Source organism: Pecten maximus, chromosome 1 (genome assembly GCF_902652985.1).
Source record: "Pecten maximus chromosome 1, xPecMax1.1, whole genome shotgun sequence".
NCBI classification, from domain to species: Eukaryota; Metazoa; Mollusca; class Bivalvia; order Pectinida; family Pectinidae; genus Pecten; species Pecten maximus.
The window spans coordinates 24,784,159-24,807,062 of NC_047015.1; the positions used below are offsets into that span (position 1 = coordinate 24,784,159).

Here is a 22,904-nt window from a genome sequence, read left to right on the forward strand (position 1 = left end):
GTAGGTATCACTGATATGTTTGTTTGTGACTTTCCGTGTGTGGCTTCTGTAACTAAGTAATAACCCTGACTGTGTACATACAGAGCAACTCAGCTGTCAGAGGCACTAACAACACATGCAAATATATACAACAAAATGATAAAGGACGATTATTGATCTGATGACATACTGGACTATGGCTACAGTATAGACATACAAGGTAAGAAATAAACAGGTAGGCATATAATTTATTGTACGAACATATTCAGTCACAAAATATCACTCTTTGAAAAAGTGACACTTTTAATTGATAAATAGAACATTTAGTTTTAAAAGCTGGCCAGACGAACACCAAACAAAAAGTGCCATAAGTGAATGGAATTAGTTTCAGTTTTTGTTTGCTGTGTACACAATGAGGAGTTGTACGACACAGACGGCAAACAGTTCTGACAATGATTACCACCAGCCAACCAGTATAAGTGATTTCTCAACCAAACCATGCTCGATTTAGGAGGCTTAGAAAGCCAATCTAGACTCTGCCAACATGTTGTAGCCATGTCAATATTGACAACAAATATGATTTACACTCACATTAAAGAACTGGAGGAATGTTCCGACTAAATATTGTAGCTCTGTAGCAATATTTAGGGAACAATCCATCATTACATACCACGATATTGACTCGGGACAAACTAAATGTCCCGAAAATGTCCTCACGCAAAAAGTGAGTGTCAATACCTGCTATTTATACTTTATATGATTGAGGAGTTGGAGGGAAGGTGGGGACATTTGTTGATAGAAAAGATAGAGCTTGTGTTAAAGGGTGACTTAAGGACAGCATAAAGTATAAAGTGATATACAAAGAGACAGGTCATGTGTTTGATGGCCAGGGTCAGCATTACGTCGTAGTACTATAGTGAAAGTGATTGCAACTTAACAATAAAATGTCTGGGCAAATTGTACAGGTAGATACGCTCAGATCTAACAGTACTAGCACTGCATATCACAAAGCATTAGACAGAGTCGGGCAGTGGTGGGGGCGTGTCACTCCAGGAACGGGTTCTACACACAAAATAAGTAGTTAGATGTTTTAGAGAGCGTAGAATTGTTAGTAAGATATATGGGGAGTATGAGTTCATTCCAAACTAAAAGGTATATTCTAGTACAGTTACCGAGCACTGGGCTTGTCTACACCGGCGTGCATTCTGTTTAGGTAATATAAACAATATTACAATAGTGTACACAGAAACCTAGGTTAGGTGGACAACATCAAATATAATACAGCAAAGTAATAAAGCAAAACAATTAACAGTCAATCAACATAAACAAATTATCATGTCAATGAAAATGAAAATACTAACACTGCAATATCAAAGCACTACATATAATCACTCAAAATCTGACTTAAGAATAAATATCAATTTTAACTTGTCAAGTTTTTAGTATCATTAATCTTTCATAATTCAGTGCTGTTGATGTGGAGTTATTTACTGCTACAACTATATCAATATCAATTTGATGTGGCCGATGAGCTCTTCATACAAAGAAAATGTACTCTGAAATGTTAACACTAAAGTTAGATTTTTGTTTGAACAGATTAGCAGGGACATTTCACAGCAAGTTTCACTATTGAGGATAACCTAGAACAGAATCAAGGGGAGGAGAGAAACTTCCTTGGTTACTAAAGCAGGAGTCAATTGGCTCTAACCAGAACTCTACAAAAAGCACACAGGATATTTCCCTTGATTAAAACAAGCAGACAAAGAGATTTTTTAGGTTATTATAAGCTTTTTATCCAGAGTATCTCACTTACCTCTTGGCATGCTGGCGGATCTGGTCAAGTTCAAAGGTTGTGTAGGGCCGTGGTGAGCGTGTGGGTGCCAGGCCATTGTGTGTTGGTAAAGATGGAACAGGTCTGCAAAAAGTATCACAACATTTTATATAACACAAAACATCCACTCAACAACATCTTATATTACACAAAAACTTTATATGATATTTCATCATGCACCTTTTAGTCTCCAATGATCTGAAATTCTCTGATTAAAAAAAAAAAAAAATCCTCTTTTCATCACTTTCAGTAAGTAATTCGTTCTGAAGTACATGTATTTAGTTTTCATAAATTCCCTTTACTTCATAATTCTTATTGTATTTCCATTTATACCATACAAAACATTTATTGTTACATTGTATTTCTATTTATACCATACAAAGCAGTGTTTGTTACATTGTATTTCTATTTATACCATACAAAGCAGTGTTTGTTACATTGTATTTCTATTTATACCATACAAAGCAGTTTTTGTTACATTGTATTTCTATTTATACCATACAAAGCAGTTTTTGTTACATTGTATTTCTATTTATACCATACAAAGCATTTATTGTTACATTGTATTTCTATTTATACCATACAAAGCAGTTTTTGTTACATTGTATTTCTATTTATACCATACAAAGCAGTGTTTGTTACATTGTATTTCTATTTATACCATACAAAGCAGTGTTTGTTACATTGCATTTCTATTTATACCGTACAAAGCAGTTTTTGTTACATTGTATTTCTATTTATACCGTACAAAGCAGTGTTTGTTACATTGCATTTCTATTTATACCGTACAAAGCAGTGTTTGTTACATTGTATTTCTATTTATACCTACAAAGCAGTTTTTGTTACATTGTATTTCTATTTATACCATACAAAGCAGTGTTTGTTACATTGTATTTCTATTTATACCGTACAAAGCAGTTTTTGTTACATTGTATTTCTATTTATACCATACAAAGCAGTGTTTGTTACATTGTATTTCTATTTATACCGTACAAAGCAGTTTTTGTTACATTGTATTTCTATTTATACCATACAAAGCAGTTTTTGTTACATTGCATTTCTATTTATACCATACAAAGCATTTATTGTTACATTGTATTTCTATTTATACCATACAAAGCAGTGTTTGTTACATTGTATTTCTATTTATACCATACAAAGCAGTGTTTGTTACATTGCATTTCTATTTATACCATACAAAGCAGTGTTTGTTACATTGCATTTCTATTTATACCATACAAAGCAGTTTTTGCTACATTGTATTTCTATTTATACCATACAAAGCAGTGTTTGTTACATTGTATTTCCTTTCATATCATATGCAGCATTATTTGTTTCATTGTATTTCCCGTTATACCATACAAAACATTAATTGTTACAATGTATTTCTCTTTATATCATACACTGTCTTGGCATCAATGCAAGCACTGCTTTGAAAAAGATCATTTAGAATGGACTTGAAGAGAAATAGCATTAAAATTCCTGAATTGTTATATAATCATCTTACCCTGTAGGCATGAGATCCACTGGCCTGTCACATGATATGCAGTGGAATTTCTGAATCAACTGCCTGTTGTAAAAAATGATCAAATTAAAAATCAAAGAATTTTAAGAACGTTCCATTTCAATCTATGAAGAGTTTTTGATTTTATCAGACCTGGGTATTGAGAAGTTTCAGTCAATTTCAATTTCTCTTAATAAACTATAATAAATTAATTTTACCCCCTATACAGGAGGGAATGTGACACCCCAGGGTCATGAAATTCACAATTTTGGTAAAGCATGATAAGACCCTTCCATCTATAACTTTACCATGACAAGACCCTTCCATCTATAAAGTGTATCTGATTTTACCTAATCTGGGTCTTGAGAAGATTTGTTAATTTCAGTCAATTTTACTTCATTTGGCTCTACTTCTCAGGTCCCTGGGGGTGGGGACAATATAATTTATAATTTTAGTTGCCCTCCTGAGAAGTCAAAATGTACAATGTTTGGAATGGAGGACACACAGACAGGCAAAAGGTGACTGCAATATATAGGTAAATTGACTTTGTCTCAGGAGACCTAAACACTAGTGAGATGACAGAACATAAACAGCCAGAATTACAGAGATGTGGGGACATAAGGGGTCAGAATTACAGATGAGGGGACATGAGGGGTCAGAATTAGATGTGGGGACATAAGGGGTCATAATTACAGAGATGTGGGGACATAAGGGGTTAGAATTACAGATGAGGGGACATGAGGGGTCAGAATTAGATGTGGGGACATAAGGGGTCATAATCACAGAGATGTGGGGACATAAGGGGTCAGAATTACAGATGAGGGGACATGAGGGGTCAGAATTAGATGTGGGGACATAAGGGGTCAGAATTACAGAGATGTGGGGACATAAGGGGTCAGAATTACAGAGATGTGGGGACATAAGGGGTCAGAATTACAGATGAGGGGACATGTGTGGTCAGAACTAGTCGTGGGGACATAAGGGGTCATAATTACAGAGATGTGGGGACATAAGGGGTCAAAATTACAGATGAGGGGACATGAGGGGTCAGAATTAGATGTGGGGACATAAGGGGTCATAATCACAGAGATGTGGGGACATAAGGGGTCAGAATTACAGATGAGGGGACATGAGGGGTCAGAATTAGATGTGGGGACATAAGGGGTCAGAATTACAGAGATGTGGGGACATAAGGGGTCAGAATTACAGAGATGTGGGGACATAAAGGGTCAGAATTACAGATGTGGGGACATAAGGGGTCAGAATTAAAGAGCATAAGGGGACCAAAATTAGAAAGGTCAGAGCGCATAAGGGGCCAGAATTAGAGATGAGGGGACATAAGGGACAAGAATGAGGGAGACCAGAGCATAAGGGGCCAGAATTAAGGAGATCACAGGGAACATGAGTGGCCAGTGTTAGTGAGATGAGGGGACATGAGTGGCCAGTGTTAGTGAGATGAGGGGACATGAGTGGCCAGTGTTAGTGAGATGAGGGATAATTAAGTGGCCAGTGTTTGTGAGATGAGGGAACATGAGTGGCCAGTGTTTGTGAGATGAGGGAACATGAGTGGCCAGTGTTTGTGAGATGAGAGGATATAAGGGGCCAGTGTTAGTGAGATGATGGGATATAAGGGGCCAAAGTGTAAGAGATGGAGTTTAGGGCACTTCACGTATGTTGAGAAATCTCTAAGTCTTCATAATAGGAGATATAGGGTGGATCACTCTTGAATTCAGAGCGTGTTATATTCACAGAAACACTCACTTCCTGATGCCAGCAGCATCATCCTCGCCCCACTCTGTAGACACCTGGGTGCGTTTGAGCTTGTCATTTAGGGCCTTCAAGCGACTCTCCAGCCATTCTTTAAGAGGGTCTAGCTCCAGACGGTCAAGCTTGCCATCAATGTCCTCATTAAGTTTATGACAGGTGGTGTTAAAGTTGTCTTCCTATCAACACAACCATATCTATTGGTCAGACACATGTGGTCAAATGGTCAAACACAATTACATCTGGATAAACATTACTGGGATTCAGTTTTCAATAAATATCATTTGACAATCATTGCATTAAGAGTATCTAATACCTTTCTGATAATATACCTTTAACAGATAAAGGGCGGGTAACTTTCACTAATGACAGCTATTAACCTCAGTCCAATAGATAAGCCCCGACAGTTACACTACTTAGGATAACCTTTAAGTGGGGCTACAACTGTTTTCACCTGTACAAGATAAGATTGACATTCGGTCAAGTACATACATATCCAGAGAGTTTGTCCAGAATTTCCTTGATCATCTTGTTGATGTCATTGGTTGTGGAGTCAAACAGACTGTGGTTGACTTTGTTGTCCAAGGAACGCTTGTCTGCTTTCTGTAACACAACAAAAATATCTGTACTGTTTACAAACAGCCTACCTACAATCAGTATACTATATACAACACTGCGTTAACATGTCACACGAGGGATTAGAATGAAGAGTAAATCACTGACATAAAGAAAACCACTTACCACATCTACCTCCATCTGTACATACTCCTTGTCGGCCTTGACCTCGTTTAGTCTGTCACAGTATGCCAGTAGATCCTGTTAAGTTAATTGTATAACATAATCACTTAGAAACAATAAACATTGGTAATTATAACTTGTCATTATACAGATAGTGAAAATGAGAATGGATACAAAAATACAATGGTGATTTAAAGGAATGGCAGATTTAAATATCTCAGAAATTAAACATAAAAAATCAAAGATAATTTTTTTACTAAGATATAAAAAAGATATTCAAAATAAATATTGGTATGTACAGTACAAATAAAAGGAGTTAAAACATATCTGTAAGGTCTAAGGCTCTAAATCTCCAGGAAAAGGAGAGAACTTCTAGCTAGTTCTGGTAGCATGATTGTGTTAATGCTCAGTAAAAAATGTACCCATGTATGAGGCAATAGATTGACCCTATCCCTCATCCTTTCAAGATCAACCTCAGTTTATTTGTACACTTAAAAACACCCTGAGGAAATATAATTGATATCCACTTGTCTCTGTATTCCCTAGTCCGATTTGTAAAGTTTTAATCCTCAAAGTTTTGATGTTGTTTTAAGCAGAACAGAATGGCTTATTAGGTCAGAAAGGTCATATTGGTTCAAGGATCAGTGAACTAAAATACTTGTAATTACCATAGGATCAAGGGTCACATTACATCTGTGATGATGAGAGGTACTTTATTTCATCAATTATTTTGATAATATACTGATAATATTAACAAGACCGTAACCTGTTGGTGACGCCTGTATTGGTAGTTAAGTAAACAGCATGCTTAGATACAGCACTGCTCCATCTACCTTATTATTGATACACTTGATTTATTGTTTATTTATCCCTCAAAAATTCCTGTGTTTCTTTGATACCAATTATCACACAGATTTCCATTGTTGATTATGACTGGAGTTTACGGGTACATTCACTCCGGAACAGAACCTACTATGTCAACAGTGGCAAAAAAAGTAGAAAAATAACCCTGTCACATTCTGACGCACTTGTCCGCCAACCTTTAATTAGTTTTAAAAGCATTTACTCATTTTGTTTGCTCTCTTTGAACTCAAGTCTTACATAGTTCCTATAATATCGATCCAGCTATGCAAATGTTATGCCTGATTTATTCTGTAAACCTTTAAATGGACCATTCAATGTGGATTGGGTGTTTAATGCAGGCTCACACCTTTCCTACATACCCCAGTATTTGTGCCTATTCTGGGCCTTTTTTCCCCTAGTTAGTCAGCTAAGTTTTTATGTTTATCAATGCCTGTATCTGCTACATACAGTCTGTATAACAATGGACAACTCTGCCAGCCATTCTCAGGCACACTCCATACTGGTAAATCACAATTTTAACTACAATAAATGTTGATCATGGTTAACTTGTAAAGTGCTGATATCAAACTATCCCACGCTGATAGTCTACTAGTTCTGTGTCACTTAACTCAAGACTTATTATCGAAAATTATGTTCTGTAAATCGATAAAAAAAAAATTTTTTTTTTTTTAAATTTTGTAAAATTTTGTTATCACTAAAAAGCAAAATCTATTATATTTTCTAGTTTTATTTATTAAAGGTGATATAATTATTATATTCCTGTAATTATGTCCTTAGTATTGTACCTGAATTTAAACCCATTTTTTTTTCTAATTTGTTGCAAACTGTCGCTGTAATAGATAATTTCCCATTAAAATGTTTTATATCTGTTTCTGATACCTTCATTACATGTATTTAATTAGTATGGCCACTTTCCGATAACAGTTTGTCTATACCATTAAAGTCTACCAACCTGAATTTGTTTGTTGCGGGATGTGTTTTCCTCGATCATATCCTGGGTGGTGTTGTGTAACTTCTCAAAGTCAGCCTGCAGCTGTAAAATGGCTGCCTGGGCTCGACTCAGGGCATCACTGTCCTGTAAAGGACATCACAAGGTCAACATAGACATGGTTCAACATAGGGTCATCACACAACTATACAACATCTATAACATCTTCATCATTCTTAGAACTAGGATATATTAGTTAGCAAAATGAATATAATTAAAATACCAATATCTAACATCGTTTTTTTAATAATTAATTTTGGTGTCAAAAATGCATACATCAATCAATTAATTATTATTATGATCTGCTTAGAGAATATGTGATCTATTTTATTCAGAATATTTGTTTCATCTTGGTGATCCAAATAATTCAGATATATTATTTTAAATACAGTTAGTATATGGATGTCTTTTCTAAACATACTAAATCATTGCCAATTCACAGTAACAATGGCTAACCACAAGGCATGGCTAACATACTACATGGGGGTTGTCATCATAAAGGGTTCAAGCATGCATGCAGGTCGAACTAAAAGCAGGAACATAATTATCACCAATAATGTTACACATTCCTAATGAGGAAATTATAGCAATTATCATGGTTGAAATGAAAATGACACTGAAAACAACAGAAATGCATATAAACATGGTACTTCATCCAATCCTATAATGTACATTGCCTGTCAAAGCATCACAGAGGCCCCCTTGTCTTAGTCGGGGACAAGCTGTACTTGGTCACTAACGGGGCATTAACACTGATACAATCAATAGCACACAAACACAACACAGCGTTTCATACCTGTACCCAAATGAAACTTAAGAGTTTGTTTGTAAAACTTGTTAGAAGTGAAAGTAAAAACAGTCTGGGTACTGTATATGCCCTGACTCACTGGTCAGGGCTAGGCTGAGTGAGTCAGAACCAAACCTACAAATGGCCTGTAGGAACTAACCCTCATATGAGTACATACATGCATAGCTCTCTATTACTTTGACTCTGCCTTATCAAACTAGTCGATATTAATCAGACAGTGATACCTATTTCAGATGTGTGAATATTTTATATATTAGAAACACTTACATCAGGTTTATGTCATATCTCAGTGAATGTCTGAGGAATCACATTACATTGATTCTATATTGAAATAAAGGTGATGGTACACCAAGGCACAAGTATAGCCACACCCAAGCTTTACAGCACAACACTAATGGCTGGGCTAATGTGATTTACAATATAGAAATCAGAACACATGCAAATCATATTTGGTGGCTGGGACACTATATACACAGAATATGTAATATAGACTGCAATGGTGATTGTGTACAGTCATGCAGAAGGAGGGTGTTAACAGTATAACCATAATGGTGAGGGTGATATGACCATAAGGGGTGGGTGATATAACCATAAGGGGGAGGGTGATATGACCATAAGGGGGGAGGGTGATATGACCATAAGGGGAGGGTGATATAACCATAAGGGGGGAGGGTGATATGACCATAAGGGGGAGGGTGATATAACCATAAGGGGGAAGGGTGATATGACCATAAGGGGGGAGGGTGATATGACCATAAGAGGGAGGGTGATATGACCATAAGAGGGAGGGTGATATGACCATAAGAGGGAGGGTGATATGACCATAAGGGGGAGGGTGATATAACCATAAGGGAGAGGGTGATATGACCATAAGAGGGAGGGTGATATGACCATAAGGAGAGGGTGATATGACCATAAGGGGAGGGTGATATGACCATAAGGGGAAGGGTGATATGACCATAATGGGGAGGGTGATATGACCATAAGGGGTGGGTGATATGACCATAATGGTGAGGGTGATATGACCATAAGGGGTGGGTGATATGACCATAAGAAGGAGGGTGATATGACCATAAGGGGTGGGTGATATGACCATAAGAGGGAGGGTGATATGACCATAAGAGGGAGGGTGATATGACCATAAGGGGGAGGGTGATATGACCATAAGAAGGAGGGTGATATGACCATAAGAGGGAGGGTGATATGACCATAAGAAGGAGGGTGATATGACCATAAAGGGAAGGGTGATATGACCATAATGGTGAGGGTGATATGACCATAATGGTGAGGGTGATATGACCATAAGGGGGAGGGTGATATGACCATAAGAGGGAGGGTGATATGACCAAAAGGGGGGAGTGTGATATGACCATAAAGGGGGAGGGTGATATGACCATAAGGAGAGGATGATATGACCATAAAGGGAAGGGTGATATGACCAAAAGGGGGAGGGTGATATAACCATAAAGGGGGAGGGTGATATGACCAAAAGGGGGAGGGTGATATGACCATAAAGGGAAGGGTGATATAACCATAAAGGGGGAGGATGATATGACCATAAAGGGGAGGGTGATATGACCATAAGGGGGAGGGTGATATGACCATAAAGGGGAGGGTGATATGACCATAAAGGGGGAGGATGATATAACCATAAGGGGGGAGGGTGATATGACCATAAGAGGGAGGGTGATATAACCATAAGGGGGGAGGGTGATATGACCATAAGGGGGGAGGGTGATATGACCATAAGGGGGAGGGTGATATGACCATAAAGGGAAGGGTGATATGACCATAAGGGGGAGGGTGATATGACCATAATGGTGAGGTTGATATGACCATAAGGGGAGAGGGTGATATGACCATAAAGGGAGGGTGATATGACCATAAAGGGGAGGTTAATATGACCATAAGGGGAGGGTGATATGACCATAAGGGGGAGGGTGATATGACCATAAGGGGAGGGTGATATGACCATAAGAGGGAGGGTGATATGACCATAAGAGGGAGGGTGATATGACCATAAGAGGGAGGGTGATATGACCATAAGAGGGAAGAGTGATATGACCATAAGGGGGAGGGTGATATAACCATAAGGGGGGAGGGTGATATGACCATAAGGGGGAGGGTGATATAACCATAAGGGGGGAAAGGTGATATGACCATAAGGGGGGAGTGTGATATGACCATTAGGGGAGGGTGATATGACCAAAAGGGGGAAGGGTGATATAACCATAAAGGGGGGAGGGTGATATGACCATAAGGAGAGGGTGATATGACCATAAGGGGGGAGTGTGATATGACCATAAGGGGAGGGTGATATGACCATAATGGTGAGGTTGATATGACCAAAAGGGGGAGGGTGATATGACCATAAGAGGGAGGGTGATATAACCATAAGGGGGGAAGGGTGATATGACCATAAGAGGGAGGGTGATATGACCATAAAGGGGAAGGGTGATATGACCATAAGAGGGAGGGTGATATGACCATAAAGGGGAGGGTGATATGACCATAAGGGGTGGGTGATATGACCATAAGAAGGAGGGTGATATGACCATAAGAGGGAGGGTGATATAACCATAAGGGGGAGGGTGATATAACCATAAGAGGGAGGGCGATATGACCATAAGGGGAGGGTGATATGACCATAAAGGGGGAAGGGTGATATGACCATAAGAGGGAGGGTGATATAACCATAAGAGGGAGGGCGATATGACCATAAGGGGAGGGTGATATGACCAAAAGGGGGAGGGTGATATGACCATAAGGGGGAGGTTGATATGACCATAAGAGGAGGGTGATATGACCATAAGAGGGGAGGGTGATATGACCATAAGGGGGAGGGTGATATGACCATAATGGTGAGGTTGATATGACCATAAGGGGAGAGGGTGATATGACCATAAAGGGAGGGTGATATGACCATAAGGGGGGAGGGTGATATGACCATAAAGGGGAAGGGTGATATGACCATAAGGGGAGGGTGATATGACCATAAGGGGGGAGGGTGATATGACCATAAAGGGAGGGTGATATGACCATAAGGGGGGAGGGTGATATGACCATAAAGGGAAGGGTGATATGACCATAAGGGGAGGGTGATATGACCATAAAGGGAAGGGTGATATGACCATAATGGGGAGGGTGATATGACCATAAGGGGAGGGTGATATGACCATAAGGGGGGAGGGTGATATGACCATAAGGGGGAGGGTGATATGACCATAAAGGGAAGGGTGATATGACCATAAAGGGGAAGGGTGATATGACCATAAGGGGTGGGTGATATGACAATAAAGGGGAAGTTGATATGACCATAAGGGGAGGGTGATATGACAAAAAGGGAAAGGGTGATATGACCATAAGATGGACGGTCATATGACCATAAGAGGAAGGGTCATATATGAGCATTAGAAGGGGGTTGATTTGACTATAGAAACAAAAGAAAAAGTGTAGGGAGGAATGGTGGTACAACCACTGAAAAACAGAAGGTAAACATGCTGTCTAGATCAGCTACCTGGTCAACCTCAGACTTGGAACCCTTAGCACCAGGGGAGTCTTTAGCTCCCTTTGTATACTCAGGGTCAATCCTTTGTTGTCGGATAGCCCCAGGAGAATCTCTAGGTCCCTGGGGAAGCTGAGAGTCCCCTCTTTGTCTCCCTGTAGTGCCAGGAGAGTCTGAAACTCCTTGGGTGCTGGACACCCCATTTGTAAGGACAATAGCCCCTGTAGGGAAGGCTATGTCTGAACAATGTGTGGTGGCCTCTCCCCTCACAGAAGATTCTCCTGTCACTGAGCCACTAGATGTAGGACCCCTTGTGTCTGTTACTTTACCACCAGCTGACATGTTGCCCTCTATTAGACCTTCCTCGAGTCTATCCATCTTCAAACCCATGTTTAAGGAGGCAATGTAAAATAGTTACAATACTGTTAGTAAAAGTTCAAAGTAAAATAAATATAAAGTTTTAACAATCATGCTGAAATTGTAAAACAGAAACATTTAAATAATCTAGAAAGACAGAAATAAGCTTAAAACTGACCAAATCATTCATTCCGGCAACCTTTGACCTGAGTAGAGCAAACTCAATGCCACGAGCCATTCTCTTGAGGTCATGATCGAGGGTGAAGATCTTGTCACGGACATCCTGAAGTTGGTCATTAAGTACCACTGCCAGTGTGCGGATTTTGTTGTTAGCTTTGACCAACTCCTCAGACGACAAATTCATGTTTTTCAACTCCTCTGCCTGACTCTCAGCATCAGATGCTGCTTTGGTAAAGATGTCCATGATCTCTTGTTCAAATTTAATGTTAAGCATGTTCTCGTTGCTTGACACCTTTTTATTTTTTTGTGGACTTTCTTTCCCTTGGGTTTCTTTGACTTCTTCTTGTTTGACTTCAGGTTTGACTTCAGGTTTGACTTCAGGTTTAGGTTTGACTTCAGGTTTGACTTGTGGTTTTTCTGAAGAGGTAGATGGCTTTGGACTCGGAGGTTTTGGAGGGATGTCATTTTCACTGGAAGTGATATCAAGGTCTGCGAATGGGTCTGGCCTCTGTTCCATCCCGGTCAGCCAAGATCGCAATTCAGAAACATCACTTTGGTAGGCACTGTCATCCATCATCATGTCCTGGAACACTTTCAGGCGATCTTCCATTACTGTGACCTTGTTAGACAGAGCATCAATAGCTATGGCCATAAGTTCCTGTTTGTTGAGCTCTGCCAGCATCTCCTGACTGTCAGACTCTGTTGTTTCCCCACCGCTACCACTTTCCTCCGACTCTGACAATGGGCCAGCCCTGTCAGAGCTTTGCTTACCTTTCTTGAATTGAGTCGTGGCCTTAAGAATGGCAAGACTATCAGAGGCAGTGTTACCATACTGGATAGACAGAAGAGGGAGGAGAAAGAAGGCGAGTGCAGATTAGTGTGCATATAGTACATAAATGTAGCATCAATATTGAAGTCTTGTCCAAGAAACTTAGGAGTCAGAAAAACCCAGATGGGACAACACAAATTCGTGAATTGTTTATCTTTAAATTTTTGAATGGAATAACAACATTTGTTCATAAATGAAGAGATTTAAAAATATTTCTCAAGCAAAGCATAAACCTAGATCCCTAATATTATTTATGGAAAGTGTTCCTAGAGCTCACTGTATTGGCATAACAATTGCCCTTGAACCCCCTCATGTTACTTCGATAAAATGAAACCTACAGACTCAATACTACAGAAATGATCGATACTCTCCTTAATTCTCTTCATATGTTAATTTGATGAAAATTCTTTTTCATAAATTGGCGCATATATAAATGGAGCCAAAGTGTCAGTGATATTCTTATCATCCTAGAACCCTGTATGTTTCTTTTGAGTAAGTCTTGTTTTATATTTATCAGTGTTAGTGAATATCTTGTTCTAGAACCCCGAGTTTAATATATTGTTCCTCTAAAGTGAATTGTTTGTTGGGTTGAACTAATAGATCCTTCACTACCTTGTTTGCCTGGACAGGACTGTAGTAAGAATAGCTACATATCATACACAGTATTAGGACGATTCCTGTAGGTGCATTCCCTGGACAATACACTTTGATAAGTGTCAAAACTACATCAGATATAGCATGCTGGTGTTCAATACATCTCTGGTTAAATTTTTACTGGTGCATAACACGGGTACAGAGTACACACACTAATATAGTTATACATGATTTACAAGCATTAGATGAAGTAATGAAAATAGCTTGAGCAATGAGTTTTTAACAAAGTAATTATTCAGCACTAACTATATATGGTTAATACATCATTGTTATGATAAAGCAGTTAGCAATATCAGCATTTCATAACATGTGGTTAAATGTTAAAGGGTAAGCCGTCATACAGTCTGGGGATTACCTTTTCTCTAGCCTGTTGTAAGGCATCCAATTCCTCCTTCAGCTTAGCAAGCTGCTCCAGTAAGTCTGAGGAAAGATCTGAAACAAAGACACAGCTGTAAAGTTATTTAATTATAACTATCATTGATGTCACAAAAGTAAAGTTATACAAGTGCAATCAATGATTGTGAAGCTCAGCGGCAGCAGCAATCACACTTAATGCACTCATTTTTTATGTATGTGTAAGCATGTCATTTTGAAATTGTAAGTCACATAATATCACTCCTAGACCTTTAATGGATGTATAAACCAAATTAGAAGGCTGTGAGGTGTAAACTTTTGGACTTACAAGCTTTCCAAAAACTTACCCCCAAAACTTTAAAATGGGGTGGGACACGGACGCGGACGCTGGGGTGACAGCATTAGCTCTCGGTTACTCCTAACCGGTGAGCTAATAACTATCATCAATGTCACAAAGGTAAAGCTATGTAATTATAACTATCATCACAAATTCAAGAAAAAAATCTCCAGGACATCCCATCCTTGTATTACTAAATAAATCAGATTTCTACTTACTTAGATTTTCGAGATCTGTCTTGTCCATCTTGTTCTTTATCTCTGCCTATAAAACAAACAACAATACCACAAAATTATCAATACTACGTTATAATACATCCTAGCTACCACAATGTTATCAATACCACGTTATAATACATCAATACTACGTTATAATACATCCTAGCTACCACAATGTTATCAATACTACGTTATAATACATCAATACTACGTTATAATACATCCTAGCTACCACAATGTTATCAATACTACGTTATAATACATCAATATTACGTTATAATACATCAATACTACGTTATAATACATCCTAGCTACCACAATGTTATCAATACTACGTTATAATACATGCTACCACAATGTTATCAATTCTACGTTATAATACATCCTACCACAATGTTATCAATACTACGTTATAATACATCCTAGCTACCACAATGTTATCAATACTACGTTATAATACATCCTAGCTACCACAATGTTATCAATACTACGTTATAATACATCAATACTATGTTATAATACATCCTAGCTACCACAATGTTATCAATTCTACGTTATAATACATCCTACCACAATGTTATCAATACTACGTTATAATACATCAATACTACGTTATAATACATCCAACCACAATGTTATCAATACTACGTTATAATACAGCAATACGTTATAATACATCCTACCACAATGTTATCAATACCACGTTATAATACATCCTAGCTACCACAATGTTATCAATACTACGTTATAATACATCCTACCACAATGTTATCAATACTACGTTATAATACATCAATACTACGTTATAATACATCCTACCACAATGTTATCAATACTACGTTATAATAGATCAATACTACGTTATAATACATCCTAGCTACCACAATGTTATCAATTCTACGTTATAATACATCCTAACACAATGTTATCAATACTACGTTATAATACATCAATACTACGTTATAATACATCCAACCACAATGTTATCAATACTACGTTATAATAGATCAATACTACGTTATAAAACATCAATACTACGTTATAATACATCCTAGCTACCACAATGTTATCAATACTACGTTATAATATATCAATACTACGTTATAATACATCCAACCACAATGTTATCAATACTACGTTATAATACATCAATACTACGTTATAATACATCAATACTACGTTATAATACATCCAACCACAATGTTATCAATACCACGTTATAATACATCAATACGTTATAATACATCAATACTACGTTATAATACATCCTAGCTACCACAATGTTATCAATACTACGTTATAATATATCAATACTACGTTATAATACATCCAACCACAATGTTATCAATACTACGTTATAATACATCAATACTACGTTATAATACATCAATACTACGTTATAATACATCCAACCACAATGTTATCAATACCACGTTATAATACATCAATACGTTATAATACATCCTACCACAATGGTATCAAAATTACGTCATATATTAATACACCCCAGCTTATTTTTTGAATTCAGATTTAATTCCCTGAAGTATTTTTTCTATAACCTTTGGCCCTTGGTCTGATAATACTCCTCAGGGACGATTTATAATTAAAAGACAGGAACATCAATAAAAGATCAGTTTAAAAGAACCTAGAACTACATGTCAGATAATTTATCATAAGTGTTGTTTGACTAAATACTGCATGAGACAAAACAATTCAAAGTACTGTCGGAAACGCACTGTTCCTGTTAAAATTGCAGACCATTAACAATATGTAGCTAAACATCTCTCTGAAGTATTTGGACTTGAGATATAATTGTTACAGGTTCGTCTATACAAATAATACTCTAGACTAATATCATTTTCAAGGTGGTCTAGATAGCAAACTCTGCCATAAACAATGTCCAGAAAAACTACTACTAGTGTGGCTCAAGTCTTACCTCAAGGACTTCCACCCTCTTCTCTAGGGCATTATGGGAATCACTGAGCTTTCCGAGGTGTTCCAAAACATCCAACAGTTGTTCTGATGGTCCAGTACTGGATGAACTCATGCGGGTACTAGGACGTGAGGAAGCTGGTCGGGACACCTGGAGAAAAGAGAGGGGTATAATGACATTAGACACAACATAAATACCTGGTAATTATAAAGTAAACTACAAAATCAAAACATATCTACAAATTTAACTATTTGTAGCGTAATTCAGATTTTATGTCAGGTAATAACATTTTATGTAATGTGTAAAATCAACATATCAAATGACTACTAAAGGCTGGAAAGTAAGCTGGTGATTCCTGCTGTGTACAGTCTGTCCTGTATACTGACCAGTCCATCTAGTATACTGACCAGTCTGTCCTGTATACTGACCAGTCCATACCCTTCCTGTATACTGACCAGTCCATCTAGTATACTGACCAGTCTGTCCTGTATACCAACCAGTCCATCTAGTATACTGACCAGTCTGTCCTGTATACTGACCAGTCTGTCAAGTAAACTGACCAGTCCATCTAGCATACTGACAAGTCCTTCCTGTATACTGACCAGTCCATCTAGCATACTGACAAGTCTGTCCTGTATACCCACCAGTCCTTCCTGTATACTGACCAGTCTGTCCTGTATGCTGACCATTCTATCCTGTATACTGAACAGTCTGTCTTGTAAGCTGACCAGTCTGTTCTGTATACTGACCAGTCTTTCCAGTATACTGACCAGTCTATCCTTTATACTGACAAGCCCGTCCCATATGCTGACCGGACTGTCTTGTATACTGACCAGACTTTCCTGTACAGTGACCAGTTAGTCTTGTATACTGACCAGACCATCCTGTATTTAATACTGACCAGTCTGTCCTGTATACTGACCAGTCTGTCCTGCATTATACTGACCAGTACGTCTGTCCTGTATGCTGACCAGTATTATGGGATATTAAGTATTGCTAGGATGTGACTTCTCTAGACTAATACATGACAGAATAGTGTTGGAGCAGGGATAGCCATGCCAAGGACAGTACCAGTACCATAATACAGGGTCACTTCAAATATAACCATGCTTGCTGTTTAAAAGTTTCAACATATGCTTTTTTTTTTCAAATTGAGAAATATTTGGCAGTTTTGAGTATCATGCTATTCAATAGTCATGCTTAACTGTTAAATCAGAAAAAAAGAGAAATGACAGGTGTTTATAAACAAATGTACATCAAAGTGAAGAATATTATGGATATTTGATTAAATAAGAGGACATAAGAAATTATTGTATCCATTTCTGTCTCTCATCAAATGTTTAAATCTATAAAATAAATGTAAGCACGAGTGAAGCCTGTTAGTGGATTATCAGTTAGGCATTACCTTTGTTTAATCTATTGTTTTGCAGTCATTCTCTATCTGTGTGCTTAAGGTTTGGATAAGAAAATAATTACTGGCATTACATATTGATCAGGTGATCACATTTCAAAAAACTAAGTCCCATGGGTACAATAAAGCCCAGGTGTAACCAGACAAAGTACATACTTCCTGTCCAGTTACACACCTGTAAGGTTAACCTTGGTTACAGCAGACAGGCTGTAAGTAGGAGTCTAAAAAATCAACTATATCTCATGTTAAGAATGTAACTAAGACACCAAAATCAACTGAAAACTCGCATTTATTAATAAAATTGTAACACTTACAACCACGTCATCAATCTGTTGTACTTGCTAGAGAAACATGAATGAATCTGACCGTAACTTTCAGACAGATAGGATATTTTTTCTGTTAAAGATTACTTAATTGATCAAATATTCTATTTTTTTTTTATATCTTTGAAATACATTAGTACATTGTGGTTCAGATATTATAAGAGCCATTTTAACTTGGTACAATAGATATAAAGTGTAAAGGACATTGTACAGGTTTGCCACATGACTTCACTTTGATGACAAATATAGAAAATACAACCAGTACACAAATGTATATATTTAAAGGGAAAGTGATACAACTATTACCAAGAAAAATTTATATCACCAGAGCCAGAAAAACTATAGTCTCCTGTCTGTACTATATAAAACATGATATCACTGGAACTAGAAAAACTATAGTCTCCTGCCTGTACTATATAAAACATGATATCACTGGCCTAGAAAAACTATAGTCTCCTGTCTGTACTATATAAAACATGATATCACCGGAACCAGAAAAACTATAGTCTCCTGTCTGTACTATATAAAACATGATATCACTGGAACCAGGAAAACTATAGTCTCCTGTCTGTACTATATAAAACATGATATCACTGGAACCAGGAAAACTATAGTCTCCTGTCTGTACTATATAAAACATGATATCACTGGAACCAGAAAAACTATAGTCTCCTGTCTGTACTATATAAAATGTTCTGATTTTCCTCTTCAGTTTACTTTTTATATATGCTACAGGAGAACCTCCCCAAAGTGAGAATGTAAAAAGTGATGAATAATGTAAAGGAATGTTTTCTTTAAAAATGACAATAAAACAATACGATACACAGTGCATATTGGGGGAACAAAAATCAGAAACCATTTTTTTTTAGATCTATGAATTAGCAATATATCATTTCATTTAAAATTCAAAGAAAAATAAAAGAAACCAATATATATGTGTGCAAATATATATAAACCTTATCTTATAACATGGACATTTTATTGATACATATGGTCATACCCTAATATATAATTGATATGAGTTAGAACATAATCTAGATTTATAAACTATGATGTATCTAGATTTATATCTCAGACTCCACTTATTTTTGTATCCTTTAACTCTGGCACAGACTGTATTGTATATAGTACAACTCTGACATGACTTGATAATTAACAAGTTATTGTTAGATTTATACCCAAGGCATGACTTATTGTTAACTTAAGATTTATAATTCAGACTAGACTTATTGTTAGATCTGTATTTATAACTCTGACAAGACTTATTGTTAGATCTAGATTTATAATTCAGACCTGACTTATTGTTAGATCTAGATTTATAACTCAGACTAGACTTATTGTTAGATCTAGACTTTTAACTCAGACACAACTTATTGTTAGATCTAGATTTGTAACTCAGACCTGACTTATTGTTAGATCTAGATTTGTAAAACAGACCTGACTTATTGTTAGATCTAGACATTTAACTCAGACACAACTCATTGTTAGATCTGTACAAGACTTATTGTTAGATCTGTATTTTTAACTCTGACACGACTTATTGTTAGATCTAGACATTTAACTCAGACCTGACTTATTGTTAGATCTGTATTTATAACTCTGACAACTTATTGTTAGATCTAGACTTATAACTAAGACACCAGTTATCTTTGTATTCTTGCCTTATAATAACTCTGACACCACTTTAATGTTATATTAACATTTATTACTGACACAACCTATTGTCATATATAAATTTAAAAAACTTTATGCTGACTTATTCAATATATTGTAATATTTCTAACTCAGACTTGACTTATTGTTAGATCTAGATTCATAATTCAGACTTGACTTATTGTTAGATCTGTATTTATAACTCTGACACGACTTATTGTTAGATCTGTATTTATAACTCTGACACGACTTATTGTTAGATCTAGATTTATAATTCAGACTTGACTTATTGTTAGATCTGTATTTATAACTCTGACACGACTTATTGTTAGATCTAGATTTCTAACTCAGACTTGACTTATTGTTAGATCTGTATTTATAACTCTGACACGACTTATTGTTAGATCTAGATTTCTAACTCAGACTTGACTTATTGTTAGATCTAGATCTCAGTCACCACTACTATTTGTATCCTTATCTATAACTCTGACATGACGTATCGGTACACCTTGACCTATACAGTTATAATTCTCACGTGAATGATGTTCTATCCTGAATTACTAATTATAGTTTGTACTGTACAACAGTTAATTAATTGGCATGCCTGATCATGTGCACATCAACTTAAACATGCATTTATACAAACCTTTTTTCGATGCTAGAAAAAAAAAGTCAAATTTTCTTTATATAACAGCAATGTATACTCAACATTTTTATAAAAATCTTACATAACATAATCCAAGGACATTCAGGGATGTGTTATCTCAGAAGATATACTTTCATATCAAGAGAAATCCTATTCTGCTTAAATACAAGTATTAGCTAAAAGGTTTGAGCATTTGTTGCAGTTTTAAAGGACTATGTCCATTGTAATTTAAATGTTGGATAAGTGTTAAGCTGTTGAGTAGATCTTGCAGACTTTATTTGTACTAGCTATTAATGTGTTGGTATCGGGTATAATATACCTAATATGAGTACCTACAACTGTACTCTTCCGAAACATCACTGGGAACACGATTAAACCATGGACCTTATCTGAGACAGGTGTGTTATATACAGCCTGTATGTCTGTCACTTGACCGTGACCTCACCAGCGTTTAGTCATACATATATTATATGGGTGAAATTAAAATCTCAGTCCATAATAGCTGTTCAAACTTTCCTGTTACATTAAAATCAAATATATATTCATGAGATGTGAGCTAGAAGAGTCATACCCAACTTCATGCAGTTGGCTATTAAAGTGATATATATTCATGATATTTTAACCAATGTGATAAACTGTTAGATCTATTAAGATAAACTATTCAGAGCAATTATGTACCTAGCATTACATGACACACGTCCACCTAATGGTCAAGCTGGACACTGTGTCACAAACTACTGCTATGATTAATACAGGTAATTATTACAAAGAGCCCCATCAACTATACACATAAAGTCCATGGAGAAGGTGACTTTGACCTCCCCCACCTGGGACCTCGCTGGTCACAGTGTTTCCTACTGTACATTGAAGTCGGATTATATCATCGCTGTTGTCTGTTATGAATACTACAATCCATTACCAACATGACTTCAGCGGTCAATTTATACGATCTATGAACTTATTCACACTACACTTAATGGTAAAAGAAATTGGTGTCTGTATACATCTATTTAATTACCATCCAAATCAATAGAAAGTTCTAGGTCTAAAAATTTACATATATGAAACATTATATTGGAAATAGCCAATACAAGCCTCATTAGACCCCACACATGATCCCCAGACTGGACAAAGGACACAACACTTTGATGGCCCTCATCCACACTAATGATAGCAGGTTCAATAACATCCCTCTGATCAATGGCCTTTTACCTGAGGCTGAAATTAATCAGGCCTACCTAAGGTTACAAGTTGATGAGGAATGGAAAGCTTGCCAGACAAATTATAATGACTGTCACACCCAGTTGTAAAGGGGTATTCTTGGTATTATAAACTTGATATTTTGTGACAAAAATTATGACGCAATACACTTGTGACAGGGATGTTTTATCTAACAGATATTGAAATAGATATTTTGTGTCACAGATAAAAGATTTAATGTATTTTGTGACAAGGTTGTTTTTTATTGTGACAACAGGGATGTTTTATTGTGACAACAGTGATGTTTTATTGTGACAACAGAGATGTTTTATTGTGACAACAGTGATGTTTTATTGTGACAACAGGGGTGTTTTATTGTGACAACAGGGGTGTTTTATTGTGACAGGGATGTTTTATTTTGACAACAGTGATGTTTTATTGTGACAGGGGTGTTTTATTGTGACAACAGGGATGTTTTATTGTGACAGGGGTGTTTTATTGTGACAACAGAGATGTTTTATTGTGACAACAGGGATGTTTTATTGTGACAACAGTGATGTTTCATTGTGACAACAGTGATGTTTTAGTGTGAGAACAGTGATGTTTTATTGTGACAACAGGGATGTTTTATTGTGACAACAGGGATGTTTTATTGTGACAACAGTGATGTTTTATTGTGACAACTGGGATGTTTTATTGTGACAACAGGGATGTTTTATTGTGACAACAGGGATGTTTTATTGTGACAGGGATGTGTTATTGTGACAACAGGGATGTTTTATTGTGACAACATGGATGTTTTATTGTGACAGGGATGTTTTATTGTGA

At 36.8% G+C, this 22,904-nt stretch overlaps 1 protein-coding gene across 5 annotated transcripts in view; it reads right to left on the bottom strand.

The window, feature by feature from the left end:
- Window positions 1-22,904, bottom strand: part of LOC117328468 (glutamine-rich protein 2-like) — a 52,044-nt gene that overhangs the window by 9,298 nt on the left and 19,842 nt on the right. For 2 of the 5 annotated variants that reach the window (XM_033886004.1, XM_033886024.1), the window contains exons 5-15: window positions 20,877-20,888; window positions 16,847-16,993; window positions 14,911-14,956; window positions 14,357-14,433; window positions 12,517-13,350; window positions 7,633-7,755; window positions 5,820-5,894; window positions 5,571-5,681; window positions 5,076-5,257; window positions 3,318-3,380; window positions 1,793-1,894 (exon numbers count right to left, since the gene is read on the bottom strand). In XM_033886004.1, the coding sequence (XP_033741895.1) occupies window positions 1,793-1,894; window positions 3,318-3,380; window positions 5,076-5,257; window positions 5,571-5,681; window positions 5,820-5,894; window positions 7,633-7,755; window positions 12,517-13,350; window positions 14,357-14,433; window positions 14,911-14,956; window positions 16,847-16,993; window positions 20,877-20,888 (1,772 nt within the window). Of the gene's footprint in view, window positions 1-1,151; window positions 1,185-1,792; window positions 1,895-3,317; window positions 3,381-5,075; window positions 5,258-5,570; window positions 5,682-5,819; window positions 5,895-7,632; window positions 7,756-12,516; window positions 13,351-14,356; window positions 14,434-14,910; window positions 14,957-16,846; window positions 16,994-20,876; window positions 20,889-22,904 lie in introns of all 5 variants that reach the window. The other 3 variants (XM_033886017.1, XM_033886009.1, XM_033886030.1) reach the window with 3 other exon arrangements.